Source organism: Pteropus medius, unplaced genomic scaffold, assembly GCF_902729225.1.
Source record: "Pteropus medius unplaced genomic scaffold, Ma_sr-lr_union100, whole genome shotgun sequence".
Lineage (NCBI taxonomy): Eukaryota > Metazoa > Chordata > Mammalia > Chiroptera > Pteropodidae > Pteropus > Pteropus medius.
The window spans coordinates 44600871-44623043 of NW_024344378.1; the positions used below are offsets into that span (position 1 = coordinate 44600871).

The following is a 22173-nucleotide window of genomic DNA, read 5'->3' on the forward strand; positions in this document are numbered from 1 at the left end:
TTTACTTTGTTGGACGAGGCCCTATGAGGGGGAATGTGGGGGTGGGGGGGAGAGACTCCAGGCTGGAGGAGAGAGTGATAAAGTAATGCTCAAGTAATAGCCAAGAGAAAGGAGGTGGGGGTGGTAGAGCGTTGGCACCCTTAAGAGTAGGGTTTTGGCTGCAGCGCTTTTGGAAATAGATCAAAGTGGCCATTGTCAAGGAGGGCACCCTGGTTGGTGGGATTACTTGATCCTGGGGAAGGGGCACTGCGGAGGGAGGTTCCTGGGCATTGCTTTTCAAAGTAGGACCAGGAACTGTTTACAAGGAAGAACACTAGGGTAGAGGTGAAACGCGTTGAATTGGTTTCGGGAAAAGAGAGCTCAAAGGTTGTGTGTCCCCTGACTGGGCTGTTCTCCAAAGGGAGGAGACTGGAAAGCGATCTTGAGGGATCTCATTGAAGGGAATGGTGCTTCACTTTTAACTGCAAAACTTTGCCTTCATTTGGTGTTGGAGTGGCCTGTTGCTAGAGGATTGGGACTGTGCTGGCAGCCCTGGCAATCTACAAGATTGCTAGCTAGCTTTGTTCCTGTAGGCTGGGCTCACCAGTTGTTCTACAACCAATCCGGTGCATTTAGGTCTGGGCAATCCTTGAATCCGTTGCACAATAGCAAGGGACCTTAGAGTTAGAAGACCTCTTTGCCAACAAAGGATAAAAATCTAGGAGAGAACTCTGTAGAGGAATCCAGCCAGGCTGCTCTAGTGGAAGGATTGCTGGCTTTAAAGTAACCCCGGCAGGAGAGGTTCATAATGTGTATGGAGCACTAGGTTTAAGGAAGTTTTAACTTTGCGGAACAGTGGAGTTTTTCAGTGAAGTGGCTTACCTAGTTGGAGAAATCTCCCTCCTGTCTGATCTATTCAAGGCTAGCCCAGCCCCTGAGCTTGCTCTGAGACCTTGCTTTTTAATTGTGAAAGATTTTGGCAGACTAGAATCTCCAGATAGAGTTGTCTTGAACTTGAACTGACAACTTTTAAGAAATGGATATTGTTCCCTGAGGTGATGGGAAGGACTTTATAACTTCTAGAATTCTTTATGATATTGGTCAGTGCCTATGCTTCCAGTAGTTCAGAACATGTCATAGTAACAACTGCACTCAGCTATTATTTATTTGGGGAAAGAATTGAACTTTTATCTATATATTAATCACTATTCCCTTGAGAGAAGAGCCACAGACGGGTACGTACCCTTTTGGCATATTTCAAACAGCCAAGCTGCCATGCTTTTAAAATAAGGGCATAGTCTTTAAGCATTGCTTTAAAGATAGGAGCCTGTCTCATAGTCTGGATTAGTTCCTAAAATGCTTGGAAAGATTCTGCCAGAAATACTGATTCATTTACCCTTCTTCCCAACACACAGTCACTGCTCCTTTCTCAGATGTCACTTAACCTGTCTCCAAATAGTTTCTACACACACAGTTTTTTGTTTCAGATTTAAATACTTGTCATCTTAGCTCATCTATTATATTAAGCCTGTATTTATTGATAGAACACATTGTGATCTTCGGATTTTTAACAGGAATACTTAACATAATGTGTTTGGAGGATATAGCACTGTTGCAATTGGGTTTAATCGCTATTTAATAGCAGTTAACTCAGTGCTATTTAGATGTTTGATATTTGCTGATTTAACTTTCTCTCTTTGGAAATTTTCTGTGCTCATGGCTGGTTCATTTCTCTTGTTACATGTCCCCCTGACTCACACTCCCTTGTAATTTTATTTCTCTGGAACCAGGCTAAAATAGTTTGTTGTTAATTTGGTCTCCTCCAGATACCTGAATTAATGGGTTAGGTATCTGAAGTGAGTTTTGTGGGCCTGGTGCAGTGCTTTGCACAAAAGGAGGCCACAGACAAAAATAGGAAATGCAGTCCTTGGCTCTGAATGGTCTTAAGATCTTGATGAGTGCTGAGGTTAAGATTTTTAGTTGTAGAACAAAAAAAAAACTTATATGTATGTACAGAGTCAAGTGCTAACTTACATATTCGGACTTGAACACATTTAGACAAATGAGAGTCAGTAGGCTTGTGTTGGAAATCTCTTATTTTCTGGAAAGAAAGGGGATTAGCATTTTCTGTCTCAAACTTCTGGAGTGTCCTACGCATGTCAGAGCATTCCAGGATAACAGTTGATGTGCTGAATGCCCGAAATGACCAGACTGGGCAGGGACATTCACTACATAGTGAACTTAAGATCTCTCCCATCTTGAGTCCTTTATTCTTTGGGGATCAGAGGATACAGCCTACCCTTGGAAAGGTTTCTCAAAATTGCTTTCCTGTGGTTTGAGAAATGAGAGGTAGGTGAAACACACTTGCTGTAATCTTTTGGATTTTTCTTACTGCTTTTCTCATTATTAGGAAAGAATATTTTTGTTGAATAAATTCATGGCAAAAAAAAATGCCCTTGGATTTTACTTTATTTTAGTTCTTCCCTTGAGAAGCTACTTATTGTTCGCTTCACTTTTGTAACACTCTGGTTAGCTGAGATAAATTGAGGCCCAGAGAAATTAAGTAACTTGTTGGTGTCATACTGCTAATTAATGGAAGTGGGTAGCCTCAAATTTAGTGTCCTATCTCTATCCCAATTTTCTCCTCTACTTTCTTAAGATGCTTTAACTGGGAAGGGAAGTTTGCAGACATTTAAAAAGACTTTTCTACCTCCGGAATGCTAGCTGATGTGATTCTTTCTGCTACCTTTTCCTTTTGTAGATTCTGAACTGTCTCCTTCTAGGAGAATCGTGCTCTGAGGAATGAGCAGAAGCATAGAGACCTCTTTTAGCCTTTCTTCTTGCCTTTCTTTTCCTGTGTAACAGCCTCATCAGCTGTGGAAAATGCCATAACAAGAGCACCAGAGGGGAACTAACTATGATGGTCTGAAATCTTGTTCATGCCTTTGCTCTTCCTTCCTGGCAGCCGGAGAGTTGCTGTGATTGGTTCGCTGGGGCAGAATTACCTGAAAGCCATCGTAAGGGTCTGGAAATAAAGAAGGCAGGGAAACGGGAAAAGAATCTGCTTGGATTATTAATAAGAATGTTTCGTGAGAGTCCTGAGTTTTAATCTGGTTTCTTGGGAGAACTGAATAAAGCTCTGTGTGTACATACGGGGAAAGAAGGCCTGTTTCTGACTCATAAAATTTCTAATTCAGTGACCTTGGGCTGAGTTTATTCTAGGCCAAAAACTTCTGAGCTAACAAATGTCAAATATTTGGCTCTTTAGCTTCAATTATTAACCAAAGGACTTCATTATTACATACGAGAAATGCATGAAAAACATAATGAAAGGTGTTCATTTTGCCTTGTGTTAGAAGATGGCATTTACTCATCTCAGAGTACAACAGATTAACATATTGTCATCTCATGCTACATTCAGCTTTAGTCTCATATTCATCAGCTGCCAAATTGTATACTAAAGAAGATGCACTTCAGTTTTTATGTTGGGTGCATTTTTACTGATGAGGGGCTGAATCCTAAGCCCGGGGAAGGCAGCAGTCCTCATCCTTAAGGCAGTGCTTCATGTGGAAGGGAGAGCTGCTTCTTGCCTTAAGTCAGGTGCAGTCTGATGAGGGAAGACAGAGCTCTTACAGATTGATAGTGCAGCACATGCTGGAGAGACCTGTGCACAGCTCCCTTCAGCTCTCCTGACGCCTTTTGTGTAAAATTGGAAGGATGAAAAGTGACAAATCTATAAACTGGCTCTCACAGGGTTAGTCAGCAAAGACTTTTTGAGGACTGCAGTCTTAGAGACAGTTTTATAGCAAGGATCTTGCATGGTTTACAGACATTGTAAATGTAAGCTTGATTACTCCTGTGTGTAAAGGTTTGCAGATCAGACAGGGTTAAAAGTTAATATGAGAAAGGCTAGTTTATCTAGTTAGAGAGGAAGAGAGCCTGAGCAGAATAGTTTGTTGGCGAATGGCAGAACTTTTTGACTCCCAAGTCTTTAAATGAAAAATTAATTTTTAAAAGATTTTTGCTGCTCCATTTATAGTAGAACAAAAGTCAGTTGAGACTTGCACTCATTCAACTTACTGATAGGTAAGGCCTAGGTTATTGTTTTCAAATTTATTCACCATGGAACTTTGGTATGTGAAGGCCCCTTAAAACCCATGTGCTCCGTAACCACCCGGCAGCTGTTCATCTGCTATCTGGCTTTTTAAAGGCCTCCTTTACCTGGTTCTCAGGCCAGAGCTTGAAGCCAAAAGCTCAGAAATCTGTGAGTATTTATTTTACATCTAAATAAATTATCTTTTGCGTCTCTAGGACAAATGCCATGACAAACAGAAGCTGTTCATTTCACTGAGTAGTTTTAGAAAGTAAAAACCTTAAACAAGAATAAGTTAACTGAAAAATACACTTCAGTTCTTATAGATTCCTTGAGATTTGCTATATGCAAGATCACATCATCTGTGAGCAGAGACAGTTTTATGTCTTCTCTATTAATCTGGGTGCCTTTTATTTCTTTTTCTTGCCTGATTTCCCTGGCTAGAACCTTTAGTACTAGAACTTTTAGTACTTAGAACTTTTAGTTTGAATAGAGATGGTAAGATAGTGAGAACACCCTCGACTTGTTCTCAATATTAGGGGAAAAACATCCAGTGTCATTGTCAGGGAAGATGTTAGCTGTGGGTTTTTCATAGATGCCTTTTATCAGGTTGAAGAAGTTCTCTTTTACTCCTAGTCTGTGGAGTGTTTTTATCATGAAAGGGTACTAGATGTTATCAGTGCCTTTTTTTTTTTTTCTGAGACGATTGTGCAATTTTTGTTTTTCATTCTGTTGATATGATGATATTACATTAATTGGTTTTTGGATGTTGAACCAGCCTCGCATTCCTGGGATAAATTCCACTTGGTCATGGCGTATAATCCTTTTTGTATGTTGCTGAATTTGGTTTGCTAAAATTTGGTTGAGGATTTTTGCATTTTATATTCAAAAGGATATTAGTCTGTATTTTTCTTGTGATATTTTTGTCTGATTTTAGTGTCAAGGTAGTACCTCAGTTAATATTAATCTTTTTAGAACTGACCTGCTGTTTGTAGCAGGAATCCTAACTATTTACTGGTGAAGATAGACCATTGCTGTCTAGGTTCTAAAAAGTACTTATCAGAAAGTGTAAAAGGCTCATGATTCTTCATTTTAAGATGTCATAATTAATCATTTGTACATCAGAGAGGAGCTCATCTCATCACCAGAGACTGTATATGTTAGTGTTGGGCAGCTTTTACACTAAAATGAAACCATTCTCTGGTCTATTAAGTTTCTTGAACTATTATGAATAAGCAGCAGATAAAAACAGTGACCCATGTGCTCCGTAACCACCCCGCAGCTATTCATCTGCTATCTGGCTAGTTTTTAAAGGCCTCCTTTACCTGATTCTCAGGCCAGAGCTTGAAACCAAAAGCTCAGTGATCTCCAGTAGGCTTTCCCTCTTACAAACTTAGTTGATAAGAGTTCAGGTTCTTACTGTAAGTAAAAGTGGAAGGTCTTGATAGCTATGCATTGTTTTTATTTTTAAAATAAGAAGAGCCCAAAAGGAGTGAACTTGGGAGGAGAACAAATAGTTGGAATGAAAAGACAAGTTTGAATCTCAGGCTTTCTGCCTACCAGTAGCAGTGATCTTTCATTAATTATTAGCATTACAGACAGAGGCTAAGCCGCAACATCTATAAAATCTAATCCAAAGAAAGGATCCAGGATGCAGTCAGCAACCTGGCAGACCCAACCTTCATTTCCTAGAGTTGGGGCCTGGCATTTCTGATGGAGAAAATTATTTTAAGATGAATGTTCAAGCCCAAACAGAACTGGAAATATTTTGTATACTTTATTTTGACCCAGATTTTCTGATGTTCAGGGCTAGACAGACTTAAAATCAGTTAGCATTTATGTAAGATTAGTTTGTGGCTCACATATCATTTTGGACCTGATACTAGCATAGAAAGTCATTTGTTTCAACTCATTTTGTGCTGACACTCAAGAGAACCAGATTTGCTTAGAGGACCTTACTTATTTGTGTTGCTCTCCTGATTTCTGTGTCACAGTGTGATCTTTCACAGAAAAAGTGTTTCTCTGGATATTAGTGTATTCATCTGTAAAATGACAGGCTTCCTGTATGCAGATGCTTTCTCTAAGGCCTCTCCTAACACTGGTCTTTCTGAATAGGAACATACAGTCATTATCAACTTCCCTTTTAGCCTAGGTGTGTATTGTCTTATGCCAGTGTCATCAGTGATTGGGCAGAGAGCCATCCTTTGACCTTGATATCTTGGGAATCTTTGCTCCCAGTTATCGAGACTCGAAGTTAGGCAAAAGACAGTAGGATTGGCTTTACACAAACCTTAGATGTCTTTAATTTGCCGAAATAATTTAGTTGTACTAAGTTATTAGATCCTGAGTCTCCAATTGTGCCTTTCATTGATGTATAAAAATTGTCCCTTTCTTGATTTTTATTAGCACTTAGGGATTTGATGGTTGCACACAATGAACAACGTAAGTTGGCCACCATCAATCTCCATTTAGGATCCTGAGTTAAGTGGCCTTTAGTTTACTCTGAATTATCTGGCATAGAGCTTTTAGGAGTATTTTTTCATTCAGAATCTCCATGAAGAACAGATGTTTAAAACTGAAATTCGCTAGTGAATGTTCTTTAATCCAGTCAATCAAAGACTTTGTTGTAACCTTCCTAAGTTGGAATAATAAAAAGCAGAGAAAACCACTTTCTTTATAAGTCCTTTCTGTATTTTCACTTATTTTCCCTTATTGGGGGATGAGGGAAGGAAAGAGGCTAACTTATTTTCTGTGCATTAGAAGCATTTTGCTGTTTGTTCATCTTTTATCTATTTGTGATCTCTTAGTGGGCTCTCACATGAGTAATAGATGGAGAATTGTCAAGAATTCCTAATGGAATACTGAGGTTACTTGCCAAGTACTTTGTTCCTTTTTTAATTCAATTTCTAGGTTTGAAGGATACCTTACTTTCTCATGGTCCCTGCTGCCTTAGCAGCGTCTGTCTGTTACGTATATATTTATTTGTACAAATACTTTGGAGTCATCTTTTTTTTAATTCCTTATAATGGGTTTTGGTTTTTAGTTCTTTTGATACTCTCTTGACCTTTTTAAAAAAATTGTTGGCAGGGAGGCTTTAAACAACAGAGATTTATTCTCATTTCTGAAGGCTAGAAGTCTGAAATCAAGGAAAATATATTGTGGTAAAATATATAACATAAAATTTACCATTTTGACCATTAAATATATTCACATTGTTTTGCAACCATCATCATCATCCATCTCCAGGATTTTCGTCATCTTCCCAAACTGAAATTTCACATTTATTAAGTAATAACTCCCTGTTACTCACCTACTTCCAGCCCCTGGCAACCACCATTTAACGATCTGTCTATAAATTTGACTATTCTAGCTACCTCATGTAAGTGGAATTAATCAATATTTGTCCTTTTGTGACTGACTTGTTTGACTTAGCATAATGTCTTTAAGATTCATGCAATCACCATTTTGTTTTATTTTTCTTTTACGTTTATTTTGTACACCTATGAAGGTAAGGTTTGAAAGTGATGGTATTATTAGGCTAATAAGAAAAAGCAGCATTCTCATACCCCATCCCCTCTCATTTCCTTTTCCACTCCCTAGAGAAATCATTTTAAAATCTTTTAGCTATTTCTTCTAGTGTTTACCTCTGAATTTCTAAATAATTTGATGTAATGCTGTTTCTCAGTTTTCAGTATTAACAATTAGTTTCCTACTATGGAAGCTGAGGATTTCATTGTTATATACATCTTTCTCCCAATATATATACTTTTATGTCCCAACTTCATAATTTAATTTTTTTAACCTGTTCTGGTTAAATTAATATTTATTAAATTTAGGTAAATGTTAAACACAGATGTGGCTGACACTGTTGATTTCCAGCCCAATAGCCACTTCCTCGTTTTTTGAAGTGACAATGTCCCAAGCCTCAGGATATACACCATCACTACTCTATGGCTTCCACGTTGTCCATTCTGGTGGGCATCTGACCCAGTTCTGGCCAAATGAGATGTAGGGAGAAGGCAGCTAAGGGTTTTCTGAGAAAGAGTTTCCTCTTCGATGGAGAAAGTCCTCTGAGGGAAGCCCTGTTTGACTCCACATTCTTTCTTCCTGCCTGGGACACTGTTTTATGAGGGTTTAAGTCCATCTCAGCCTTCTTGGAGGGTTTTTTCACCTTTTTATTCGAGCTATGCAATTGAGCAAGTTTCTTAATGTTTCTGTTTCAAGCTGTCTGTTTGCTTGAGTAGATGCACTTAATTTATTCTAATTCTGGAAGCAGCCTTTGTTAAACAATTTTATGACGGGGGCCCTGTGAAAGTAATTACTACCCTGTCAGTTAACCATATTGCAGCGGACTTTATCTAGGTGGTTTTATTTCAAGTTACACAATTTTTTAGGTTTGTAAAGCTTAATGCATGAATTATCATTTAAACTGAGCTACTTGGTCTTGAAAGAGGCCTTTAAGGCTAGAATGACCTTGTGTCTGTACTATCTTGGCAAGCATAATTTTGGGTCTCATTCTTTGGCCTTCTTGTTCCTTGACATTTGAAAATCACTAATTTTTAGATCAAAATTTAGAAGCCCCTCCCTCTCCCATTCTCTATCAAAGGGACTTGATTTTACTCTTATGTTTAGTTGTTATGTCAGTATCAAGAAAATGCTGGGTCAAAGTATTAGATTTATCCTAATACCTGGTCACCAACGGATGAAGAAAATTTATAAATACCGAATGGTAACTCTAGATCTAAAAGTTCCTATTTGTTTGAAATCCAAACATGAAGACTAAAGTAATACGAGCTCATTTTAAAAACAAAGTAGAAAAATTGGACAGAATAGAAGCCCATAAAATACAAAGTAATTTCAGTAGTAAACACACTATGCAATATACAGATGATGTATTATTGAATTGTACACTCGAAACCTATAAAATTTTATTAACTCCGATGTTATCCCAATAAATTTAAATTTTAAAAATGCAGAATAAAATGCCAAGAGACAACTGCTTTTAATAGTTTTTGTTTATAGTGCTTTTATTGCTTACCACTGTTTCTGTAATATATGTGTAATACTATTTCTTAACATTAGATAATACTATCGACTTCCTATTATGAAAGATGAGAAATTTAGGACAGTTTCATTACTTTCTCTCATTTTTCCTCCCCACTCAATTTACCAGTTTCCATAAATTGTGTTGTCGTTTTTGGTTCTTCTGGGTAGTCACCTTTAAAACTTTAAATAATATAGTTAAACTTCTGTGTCTTAATCTGTTAATTTGTCGACTTTAGCTCTCCACTATGTAAGATTATACTGTCTACCTCTCCTGCCTCTGCTTCCCTAAAAAGGGGTCAGCCTTTCCATTATTTTTACAATGTCAGGGTCTATAACATTTTATATACTTTTCCTTAACTATAATTTTTCACTTTTATTATGATTTGATTGTAAACATTGAAAACCCAGAAAGTAGCATCTATGGTGATATGATTTTTTAAATAACTTTTCAATATAAAACCAAGGGGTATGATTATTTTCATAGAAAGGGGAATGGAAAACTCACTGCAAGGAAAAAGTTTCCATCGTCAAGGTCAAATAGATTTTTTTTCCCCAGCATCCCATCAATTGATCAAAATCATGCCCCATTTTAATATTGTGTTATATGCAAGCCGTGGTGTTCTTTGTATTGTTTTTTTCTTTCTTTCTTCAGGAATTTAAGGTTAACTTGTTTTTAGTTATGGATGTGCTGGTTGACATTAAGTTGGGCTGCCAAATATAAGGCAGTTTGGATGAAATGTGAATTACTAAGTTCTTCAGAAAGTATAGGTCTGTGCATGCATGTGTATGAGACCTTGAGTAATTTAGGTTTTTTAATTGGTTGTCTCAGAATTCACAGTAAACACAATATCCAACAGGGAAAATAAAGCATTTTTTTCCTGGCATTTTACTCATAGTTGAATCTTAATGTTTTTCTTTGAATAGTTTTGGTTTTTTGAATGTTATATGCTTCTGAATTTTACCATGGAATTCTCAGTCACTAACAGACTGATTCTCCCTTTTTTTGCTATGTCTGATTATAGTAAATTGTTTTTAGCTTGCAGTAATCTAAAATTCAAACACTTAAGATACCATACTTTTTGTATTCGTGTTTTCCCTGACTATGTTTGAGAACATTAAGAGCATCAGTTAAGATCCTAGTTCTTCAAGGTGTCTTCTCTTCTGTATTCACTTTTTTGCGTTCAAAACCAAACTCTCAGAACTAATAAGTGAATTTAGCAAGGTTGCAGGATACAGAATTGGTACACAAAAACTAATTATATTTCTAAAACCTTACAATGAACAATTCAAAAATGAAATCAAGAAAACAATTTCATTTATAATAGCATAAAAATAAAAAAATACAAAGGAATAAATTTAACCAAAAAAGCATAAAAATTATCTTGTAGAAACTGTAAAACATTGTTGAAAGAAACTAAAGAAGACCTAAATAAATAGACATTCCATGTTAATAGATTAGGAGACTTAATATTGTTAGGACGGCAAAACTCCCCAAGTTTTTCTACACCTTGAGTACAGTCCACATCAAAATCTCAGCTGGCTTCTTTGCAGAAGTTGATAAGCTAACCTTAAAATTTATATGGAACCTTGGAAACCTAAAATAGCCCAAACAACCTTGAAAAAATTGGAAGACTCACACTTCCTTACTTCAGAAGTCTTTGCAAATCAAGTGGTACTGCCATAAGGATAGACATACAGATCAATGGAAATCCAAAAATAAGCCCTCACAATTATGACCAATTGATCCTTTTTGGGGAAGACTCCAGAGTTTCCATTCCTCTTGTAGTAAATGCCTTGTGTTTTTCCACTTGCTTCCTCACATTTTAAATAGATTCGTTAGTTGTTGTCTTCTTCTGTTCCCCGAGATATGGTTATCACATGTTGTTTGAAGAAATCCACCTGAACCAGACTCTCTTTGTTATAATATTACAGTATTCTTTCCTTTCACTTGGGAATCTAAAAGCATTGACCAACAGGTAGTATTTGAGCAAGTTTCTTCAAACTGAGTACCTTGTACACAAATTTATTTTCATATGATATTGCCTTTAACTTGGATGCCTAAACCCTTAAAGCAGGTTCTTCTTCCCTGGATTTAATCCTAGTATGAGCAAGATGCCTTTACATGACTACTTCCCTTTGTTACTTGGGCAAGAACAGCAAGTTTGCTGGGCTGTCACTCCCCTTTCCACTTGCCCCACTCAGCAGACATCACTACATGGTCACTGCTTACTTTCTTCCTGAGCCTGCTGTCGTCTTAGACTCAGTAGCAGAGCTCCAGGCATCCGCTACATTAGGCCAGCATCAGGCATCTCTGAATGTCACTTACTTTTATGTCTTGTTTGTAGCCCTTAGTACCTTGGGAAAACCATGGCAGAAGAAATGGATAGCAGCAGGTTTTCTTAACTGTTTATCAGATAAAGTGCACTACTCAGAACTATCGTAAAATACTGTGGTGGCACTTACTGATAAGCAGGTTGTTCTGTAAAATAGAGAAGGGCTGCCAGTTTCAGCTTCTGCCACAGTTCTGTCCAGAAAGAATGTCGGTCTCTGTGTCTCTTTGGAAAGTGTTTAACCAAAATGTGGTTATATATCTATTGCCTATTTTTTCACATACTTGTTTAATTTCTTTTAAAACTTTTTTGAAGATCTACTTAGTGATTTAGGACCTGGGTCAGATAGAAATAAGCCATGGCCTTGGCATAGGGTACCGATAGTCTTTAGAGAGAAACAAATAGATAAACAAGAGTCCTGTCATAGATAATGTGTGTTGAGTAAGATGAAGAGGGAAGAATGTTTAAAAAAAAAAAAAGTCTTCGTAGTGGAAGTGATATTGGAGCTGAGGCTTGAGGGATGAGCAGGAATTTCTCCAGCAGAAGAAGAGGAAAAGGCATCCCAGATGGCAGAGGAGCCTTGTCCCAGGTAGGGAGATTAGAGTTTGCCCTTTCTGCTTGAATTATAAAATCCTCAAGGGTTAGGATTAGATGAGATTAAAATAAATTCTTGGGTAGTATTATATGTTGATAGCTCCTTAATTTTTTTCAAACTCTTTCCAACCATGTTTTCCAGGAACCCGAATCATTTATGATCGAAAGTTTCTGTTGGATCGTCGCAATTCTCCCATGGCTCAGACCCCGCCCTGCCATCTGCCCAATATCCCAGGAGTCACCAGCCCTGGCACCTTAATTGAAGACTCCAAAGTAGAAGTAAACAATTTGAACAACTTGAACAATCATGACAGGAAGCATGCAGTTGGTAAGAGAATACTGGCTTTGGGGACCAAGAGGGTGGCCCTGGGAATTTGAATGTCAGTTTGCTGTAGGTTGAAAGATGTTGATGCTTCAGTTATGATTTTCAGTTAGTTATATGTTTCTGCGGTTCCCACTTCTCCCACCCACCTCACCAAGGTTTATTGAAGTGTTCCGGAAATCCTGAATCATAATCTAATATAGTGGGTGCAGGAGGAGGCGGGAGAGGGGATCCCAAATCAGGGAATGATAAATCCCAAAGATGACTCCTTGAACTTGGGCTTTACGGACTAGGGAAAATACCCATTCACACAAAATAAAATAATTTAATAACCCTCATTTCTATCCTTTTGACTGTGCGACAAAAAGCAATATGGTTTTTTTCTCGCATTTTCTAGGACTGCCTGTAATATTTCAGTAAACTTCCCATACACACACACACATACACACTTTTAGTAATGAATCTTCTTTCTCTGGAAGCAGAAGAGTGGGGTGGAAATGGCCAGCTCCTGAAGTACGCCTTGGGTTGCACTGCGTGACCCCTGTACATGAGCCAGCATTCTGCCTCTCCAAATACCAAATGAGTTTTTAATGGACAAAGTGTTGATTCAGAGCAGAGTCAAAGTTCAAAGCCTCCAGAAGAGTGTGCTGACATGATGGATGGCAAGAAGCACCCCAAGAGCTCTTGTTTGGTCAACCTGTGGACAAAGGAACATAGAAAAGTTTTCACTTATATCCTTTTCCCAAATGTTCCTCCCCATGGGTGATTTGACTGCCATTCCTCCCCCGCCCCACCCCCAGATTAAAAAGACCAGCCAAAGCAGAGCAGAATAATTATTTTAAGGCAGCAGAAGATAGAACAGTTTAAATTCCTTTTTGACTCTTGTGCAGAGGGAATCACAAAGCTGTTTTCCTTTTCCATTTTGTGTTAAACTTTTCATCTTCTCCATTCTAACTAGGGGATGATGCTCAGTTTGAGATGGACATCTGACTGTCCTGCAAGGATAAGAAGAAAAGCAGCAACACTGATACCTGTGTGAACCTGATTTGGCCAATAGGATCAACAATGAAAACACAGAAGAGGCAGTGTCAGCAGTTCCCATTGCAGTCTCCCACCTCCTCCTCTTCCTCTGGGTGCCAAATGATGTGAAGATGAGCTACATCTGACCATTTCCTCTTCTTGTTTCCTGTTCCCCTTCCCAGTTAGACAGATTAGATTGAAGGCCCATGGCATATTTCTGTAGAATTAAGCAGCCCACAAAGGAAAACAGTTGACTTCTGGCTTCTCTAGACATTTTGCTATTGGGAAACACCTACCCTCCAAAAAAAAAAATTTTTTTTTTTTATCCTAAATCAAATAGCCTACCAACAACTGCCTGGCTGGGAAGTCTGGGGAAGTGTACAGAGGTTTGATGAACCAGCTCAGCATTGTTCATGTTCTTCCTCTGTGTCTCCTTCCTGTCTCTCACCCATGGTTCAGTGCTCCAAGAATCTGAATTTGGGGTCTTCAGAACCAGCAGAGGAAAATAAACGAGCGCTGCTTTCCTTTTTACCCCGAGTCGTATGTCCTTGGAGACAGCACAGTTTGTACAACTCTGGTAGCACTACCCTGTGGCAGTTTTGAGGTCCACTTCCCCTCCATCCTTTGGGAGTAACGTCTTCTGTCTTTGGTTTTATAGTTCATGTACCCATTCCTTTACTTAGCACTTAATGTGCAAAAATTTTTAAACTCTCTACATGAAAGATAGTCATCAGTAACCAGCTGTTGTTTCCTCCTCTTTTTCCATTCCTCCCTGCTTGCATCGTGTTGGTTTCAGTCCTCTTGTACTCTGAGCATTCAGGTGATTTCACTGCTCCCAGAGCAGGCCCATACCAGGTGACAAAGAGGCACTTTGATTGAGGCCTGGTTATTGTTTTTTGATTCAACGAGCATTGTGGTATTTGTTATCTCAGATTGCAGTTTTTTTATATTTTGAGTTTAAAGTTGACTTTCAGAATACTCTTGGTAAAGAACTAAACTTTTTTCCTTTGCGGACCTGCTTTATTTGGCTGCTGAGGTAAGATAAGCATGGGCTTTAAAATGTGTTCCTCCCCATTGTACTCTGAATTTTCCCTTTCTTTCCCTCCTTCCCTTCCTCTCTGTCTTTCCTTTTTCTCTGCCAGGCCGTTTTTTCAAATACACATCAAAGATACCTCGAGTGTTGGTATCTGATAATATCTGTCACTCTAATCTGAAGAGTGACCTTTTATTTTTAAGATGACTACAGACCTATTTTTAGATATGTTTTCAATACAATTTGAACAGCAACTTTTTAATCACACATCTTCCAGTGTTAGGAAGGTGAGAAATGTCCATAGGCGAGTCTGCTGTTCCACGTCACCATCCTTTGTCTCCTGCGGCCCCCTGTGAGCTCTTTCCTTCTCCCTCTAGTTTGGGGTGTGCATGTTTGGCGTTTGTAGTGGGTGGTTTGTAAAACAGGACCATTCTGCCTTGCTGTGGGCTGTTCATGAAAGCTGCCTTCTTTTCCCTTACCCTTTTTCTGTCATTCCCCTTCCTCCCCAGCCACTCTCCTGACTATTAACTGGCACCGTAATCCCAGAAGAGTGAGTTCCCGCATAGAAAGAATAATGCCTCCGTCCCCTCTTAGAAAGACAAGTAAAGTAGCCACTGGTGTCCTAGGAATTTCTGGTTGGATTTGGTATACTGAACCCTCTTATGGAGAGATCACATCCCAGGGTGAGAGTAATAGGCCAATTGGCTAAAAAAGAAAACTGTTTGTTTTTATTTAGAACTATGTAAAGACCCTGTTTGTGAATACATTTTAGACAGAATAGAGAAAGGATGTCTGAGGAAATTTGTTCTGTCTTCTGCTACAAAATGTGAATAGTTCAAAGAGTGAAACCTTTTGTGATGGTTCATGTCTCTCAGGAATAAGCTGGACCTCCAAAGTTTTGGAGATGCTTTCAGTCTCAAAAATTGATGATCAGAAAAGTATGTTTTATTTGTTCAATGTATCCATGTTCTAATTTTAATTAAACTCCAAATTTTGCTTTATATTCTCTTGGAAAAACTCAAGTTGCACTGTAATTTGCATGAGAAGCTTGCTCAGGACCTTTTTGTCCCTTGGGAGCTTGATTCTTTGGGAATGAAGCGTTTCATTCTTCAGACCCTGGCCTTGGCATTCTGTGGAATCTGACTCTTAACTACAGCTAGTTGGTCTGTTAGTGAGCAGAAGAGTGTCCCCTTTTTTTATCTTTATCGTTACACATGAAAACTCAGCTTCCTCACCAAACTGGGGAATAGATTTAAAACATGCCAGCTCAAGTGGTATCAAGATGCCGTTTTTCCTTTTTTTTTTCCCCCATCTTGGAGAATCTCTGCATGTGGCCCCTTAGTCAGAAGCCATGTTTCTAGTATTTTGGGGGAGTGCTGTGTAATATCACAGTTGCCCAATCCCTTAGCCTTCTCTGCAAGGACCTCCTTACTACTTGGTGCAGTTCTTTCCTGGAGGCCACTGCTACGGGAGATACCTTGACCTTCATAAATCGGCATTTTAAAGATAATTTCACAAGGCAACAGATAAACTTCTAATAGACGACACCTTTGTGCCATGCATTAGAATCATTTTCAGGGCAAGCCAGAATCTAGTAGGTGATTGACTTGTGGATATTTAGAAGGAAACTCACAGGTGAAGATCTAAATAAATTATTTATCCTGGCTTTTTTTGGAGGAGGGAACACGTTTAGCGTACCATTTGAGTGAGACAGTTCTTAAAATCTTAGTGATCACTTGTACTTTTCTTTTTATGAGGAAACCATGTTTCTGTACTGGGAACAGTCCTTCTTAATGGGAAATGACCTTCCTCCAAATTCCAGCAAGAGACATGCATTGTAATGGTTCTACCTTCTTTACAGTGTGGTTCATTGAGTTTGCCACTTCCTCATATTCTATTCAAATAGCTATCATGATCTCAAGGGCACAGCGTAGAGAAGCTGGCTTCTACGTATTGGACTTCCAAGCCAAGATTTTTGTCTTTCCACCTGTATTATATATTTCTATGTAACAAACTACCCCCAAATTTAAAATCTTAAAAGAGCAAACATCACCTGTTAGTTTCTGGTACAGAGTCTCAGGAAGTTGCAGTCAATATGTCAGCAGGGTCTGCAGTCATCTGGGGCAGGAGAGTCTACTTCTAAGCTCTCTGTGGCTTTTGGCAAGATGCCTCAGTTTCTCCCCATGTGGGTCTCTGTAGGGCAGCATGTGTGTCTGCACACAATAGCAGCTGGTTTTCCTCCTGAGTGAGTGATAGGAATGGGAGGAGGAATTTGCAGTGACTTTTATGACAGTCTGAAAGCACACACCATCACTTCTTTCTTTTGTTCCTTAGAAGCAAATTGCTAAGCCCAGCCTACACTCAAGGGGAGAATTATATCCCCACCTACTGAAAGGAGCAGTATCAAAACTTGTGGATATATCTTAAAACCACCTCACCCCTAACAGGATGAAACCAAGCCAATAGTGGGGTGGGGCGGGGTGGGGGGAGAGTAGCTTTAAACTAGCTGTTATGCTAAGAGAGATGCTGCTTCTGAAAACAGTTCTCTAAGATGTGTGTCACCAAATTGGGATAGAAGACACTTTCTCTTTCTGAAAGCTACCTGCTGTTTTTGAGAGGGGTGACAAGAAATGGCAGTTCCCAGGAGAACATAATACCTATACATTTCCCTGACTACCAGCAGCCCAAGGATTCTGCTTTGCAAGTCCTAGGGTTGGTGTTTCTTAAGACTCAAAACCACTTACTTGTATTCCCTCCCACTCCGCCCAGCCAGGAATTTACAAAGGGAATTGGATCCTTCTAGCTGAGCCACTAAAGCTGACTTAATTGATGTCAGGGTTGTCCCGCAAAGGGAGCAAACATGAATTAGATGTTGGGTTACTGAGCTGAAGAAAAGTCAATAGTTCAGAATCAGGGTGAAATAGATGATAGCATCTGGAAGCCAGAGTTGATGCTTGGCACCTGGTCTCCAACCACACCAGCTGAAACAGATTTGGGTTGGGTCTCTCGCCTAGGAAGCTGTCAAAGTAGGGAATGTGTACAAATTAGAAATGTTTTTGCTTGATTGTTCCTTTATATCCACTGTGCTGGTTAACTGTATGCCCACCTAGTCTTGGGCTTCCTGATAGACTTGAGTACTTAAGGAGAACCAGTTCTGTCTTCACCCTTGAGAGAAACTTAGATGAGGCTTGTCAGTTCAGTAGTCTCAGTGAAGGTCTGCTATATGTTTGTGGCACCTATGCCCAACCAAGTTTTTAGAGATTTCAGACATCTCAAAGATGCAAATTCCTGTATGGATTTACACTCTGCCTCTTCCCAGCATTTTGCTATCTGTAGCCTTGCTTGCTTTAGAGTAGACCTAAATAAAAAGCATTGCTGCTGAGGCAGCTATAAGAAAAAGGTACTTCTTCCAGAAGTAAGGAACTCATCTTTAAAGCACCTTTGAATGAATTTTGCCTTTCCTTCTGATTTTTAGGAAGAGTCAGTATAGATGGTGTTTTATTTTTGTTTGGGTTACCAGCTCTGGAATTCTCAGCCCTTACCTTCCCAGTTCAAATATTGTCATTAGAATGCAAGTGCGTGGGTTTCGCCCCAGAGTCTGTCGTTCAACCAGTACATACTGAATGCCTGCTTTGAATCAAGGCTACTGGCTTAAGGGGCTCATCATGTTGGCAGCAGTATCCTAGAAACAATCTTTTTCCATTCATCCCATCTTAGATCTTCAATGGTGTATCAAACATCTTGGCTGCTTGAGCCAGGGCCCTCAGTCCTTTTCATTCCCCTTCAGAGAGGAGGCCCAATGCCTTTTTTTGGGTCAGGACTTTACCTTTTTGGTATGTTTCTCAACCACATATATATAGGTGGCTATTTATTAATCTGTGAAACCCAGGGTGTAGTATCTGTTTTAAAGAAGCATTCTTTCTTTTTGAGAGGGCAGTTTCTATCTGGACTTCAAAAGGGACTTAGTCACCATACATATGACCCTCCCACCCCCCATGTTCTTTATCTCTCAGCTTTTAATAAAAGTTGAAATCATATTTTGAGGCAATCGGGTCACAATTCTTTAGACTACTTATATCCCAGGGGCATTTCCTATTCTAGTAATGATTTTCCAGTTTGGCATTGGAGTTTCCTCGAGGCTAGCTCACAGAAATTTTTTACTGAAGACTAATGATAATTGATACATACTTGTTTTTTCAAACATTCCCGTCACCTTTCCCACCCTCTGGAATTCAAATTTCTTTCTCTGGGCTGGTCCTGGAAGTTGATACCTTCTGGCAAAGATTAGATTTAGGAGAAGTCCTTCGAGTCCCTGTTCAGATGGTCTGTGGTTTCTCTTTGCTTAACCTGCGTGCAGCTATGGCAACCATACTGTGTGGATGCCCAGTGGAAAATATTACTGAGATGAAACATACTTCTGGGGGTATTTAAACTCTCGCTCTGCCACCTTTCTATGAGTGGGAGGCTGGCAGAGAGATGCTGCAATGCTTGACAGTCATTTAGCCATGTTGAAATTTGCAAAGGGAGCTCTTGCTGGTGCTCAAAACCAGAATTCCTGGACACTTCAAACTTAGAGAATTCCATGAATCTAGCACAGAATATCCATTCTTGCCCCATGGTAATCCCTTCCTCTCCATTTTAAGCTTAAAAAAAAAAAAAGCAAAAAACCCCAGCCCAAGCCAAGGGTAATTTTTACTTGAAACCAGGAGAGTGGGTGAGGAACACTGTAGAGATAAGGGGCGAGTTGTGCAGGTGAGACATTCTGCTCCTGCTGTCTGTATCCAGATAACTACTGTGAGCCAGTGCCTTTCCTTTACCTGAAGATGGAGCCCATCTCTTTCCATGAGGTGAGGAGACCCTCTGCTACCCAGGAGTAAACCTTAAAGAAGGTGGCTTGCAGAGCCCAGCAGACATTCACGTATTCGGGTGTCCATTTTAAGCATCTTTAAAGTATTTTATATATTAAAAAATGTCCTTCCCTGTCTTAGTGCCACCGATGGCCCAGTTCCATCCATTCTGAATGGAAAAGCAGAGACTGCCAGTTCTTTCCTTGTTCTTCCCTTTGTCGCCTTTGATGTGGTTGTCCCGACCCCTCCCATCCATTTCACTGTCGTGGATGGATAACAGAGGGCACCATGCAGTCCTGAGGTTGGTCCTGTGTAATTCCATGGTCATTTTTTTTTTTTGTAACTGTCCTTCCAAACAAGCAGGTGTTTGGAAATTAGGGGAAAAAAATTCTCACCAATGGTTGCTGTTACAATTAAGTCAATAAAGATCTTGAATATTAACTTGGTGGTCTGTTTTTTTTTTAATTTCAGGTGAAATCCTGTTCATTTCACATTTGGAAAGTCTTGGCTGGCGAGGGAGATGGGCAAAGGCAGTTGACCATTTCATGGGTCACTTCACTCAGCACTTTGTCCATCTGACCCTGTATATGCAGGGAGGTGATGTGTCCCTTCCCCCAAGAGCTTGGAGGTGGATGTGTACATGCTAGGGCTGGATGCACCCAAGAAGGCCCTCTCTAGGTACCAGCCTCGAGGAAACCCAAACAGCCTTTCCTGAAGAGAGCTGTTGCTGCCCCTTAGGAGCACTTGTTAGAAATCCAGTCTATCTCCTGTCTTAAACTAGGCTGTGCTGCATGAGCATCAGATTCTTTGTTATTAATCCAGTGAGGTTTATATATTAGTATTGAGAACAAGAATTCTATCCTTTCGTGTTTCTGATGCGGTGAATGTCCAGACTAAAACGGCTTGGGATGTGGTCCCATCAGGATAGCCTAGAGGCTCAGGAATAACAGGCTGGATTCTACCGATGGTGTGTGGTAGCCGCGTACCTCAACATCGGTTTCCTTCCCTAAAACAGGGTTAAGAAATCAGCCTTAGTGGATTGAGAGGCTCAGGTAAGATCATGGAAAAAACCTAGTGCCTGGTACACTGACTTCAATAAAAGACTTGAGCACAGCTCAGTTGGCATGACAACCAGAGGTTGGTCAGCTGAGTCTCCTTTTCCCTAGAGTGCAAGTTTGGGAGTGGAGCTGGCTTGCTGACTGCAGCTATCACCTGGTGGTGGAAACTTCAGGACTAAAGAATCTAAGGAAGAAGGGGCCAAATAATTTTGAAAGCACTTCTATACATTCTTCACTCTGCCCCAAAGGCAAGTAAGATATTAACTTCAAAGCAACTTAGAATAGAAGGCTAAGGGTTTTGCTGCTAGTAAAAGGGGAAGCTTTACAAGATGGAGCTAAACCCCTGACTCTGGTGCTATGTGAGTCACAACCACTTAACAAATCTTGTGTGCTATGTTTCTGCTGCTCTTAACATTGTCTTTCTTTTTCTCCGCTACTTACCTACTGCCATGTCTGCCTACTGCCCCAGCCAAGTTTTTCCCACCGACTTGGAAGTGCTATAGGAAGTAGACCTTTGCCTTCAGAGAAAGTTAAAATACCTCTGACCATTCTACGAAAGCCCTCCTGCTGGCCCCCAGATTCGGGCAGGACTCGGTTCTCAGAGACAGTATTTCCTCTGACTTACAAAGCCTTCAACAGCACAGTCCAGAGCATGGAACTATGTGGCTACAGCCCCAAATACCTCTGTCCAGGCAGCAGAATGCCCCTACACTGAGCTTTCAGCGGGGGTCAGCAAAACAGAGTTTCACTTGTGCCTGTGACTTCTGCTTGATAGGAGGCAATGTCTGTCTTGTCAGTGAGGTTCATTCTGAGTTAGTAGAGCTAACTGAACACACTCCCACAAGCTCTAGCCACAAATAGCTTGACCTTTCACTCTTCTGGCCCCTGCCATAGCAGAACTGTTAGGCATCTACTTAATAAAGAAGATGCTCTGGAGCCCTGGACTGGGATTTTCTCTGTTTGATAGTGCAACTGGGATTCAAATGTCTAGTTCAAAAGGCTATGGCCTTGATCCAAAATGGAGCAGAGACCTCTAGATGCTACTAAGGATGGTGCCCCTGCCACTTCTGTGTGGTCAGGCCACTAGGCCTCTCTGGGTGGGACAAAAGCTGACTTCATAAGGCCTCCCCAGCTCCACTATTTTCTAAGTAGAGTCAGATGCAGAATTCTATTGTGATTCTGAATTGTTAGGGCAGGTCTGTTTACACTCCAGGAAATGAGCAACTGGATCAGCTTTGTTATGGAATCAGCATTGAGGTTTCTCAGGTCCAGACCTGGCTAGATCCTAGCCAGCCTCTTCACAATTATTATCTTGACTCAACCAAGGCTGCAGCTGAGTCATGTCTAAACTCAGCAAGGGTCCTCACATGCTTGGACTTATTTTCCTAAGGCTGGAGCACAAGTCAGAGGGGCCTCTCGGGAAAGCAGGGGTAGATTTACTGTGGACTCACATTCCTAACAAAATGGCCCCTTTCCCCTGCCAAACAAAAAAATATAGCCCGTTTTGGTAACCCGCAAGGAGGTCAGCTGATCAGAAATGCAGAATCGTTGCCTTTGGGGTCTTTTCATCCAGAAGGCAAAGACTTGAGTGTTAGGTGGGAGAGCTTCCTACAGGAAAGCATGGGTTCCTTTTGCCATGCTGCTATGAAGAACCTAAAATTGTCAGTCTTAGGACCCTGAGCAACAAAATTGCTGATAAAGGTTAGATAAAGGGGAGATGGCAGGGCCTGGGCCTAGCAGTCTTTACAGGAAAATGGGGATAAAGCCTAGAGAACAGTTCATGGCTTGAAGGTCAAGGCTCTTCTGAGCCTGCCAATGGACACTTACCAGAAATGTATTCGGATCCACCTA

At 40.1% G+C, this 22173-nt stretch overlaps 1 protein-coding gene across 1 annotated transcript in view; it reads left to right on the forward strand.

Moving 5' to 3' along the window:
- The window catches only part of EIF4EBP2 (eukaryotic translation initiation factor 4E binding protein 2), a 20801-nt gene extending 1096 nt beyond the window's left edge, over window positions 1-19705 (forward strand). Inside the window, exons 2-3 of the mRNA XM_039872025.1 lie at window positions 12185-12370; window positions 13323-19705. Of these exons, the coding sequence (XP_039727959.1) occupies window positions 12185-12370; window positions 13323-13354 (218 nt within the window). The 3' untranslated portion in view covers window positions 13355-19705. The remainder of the gene's footprint in view (window positions 1-12184; window positions 12371-13322) is intronic.
- Window positions 19706-22173: the final 2468 nt, after the last annotated feature.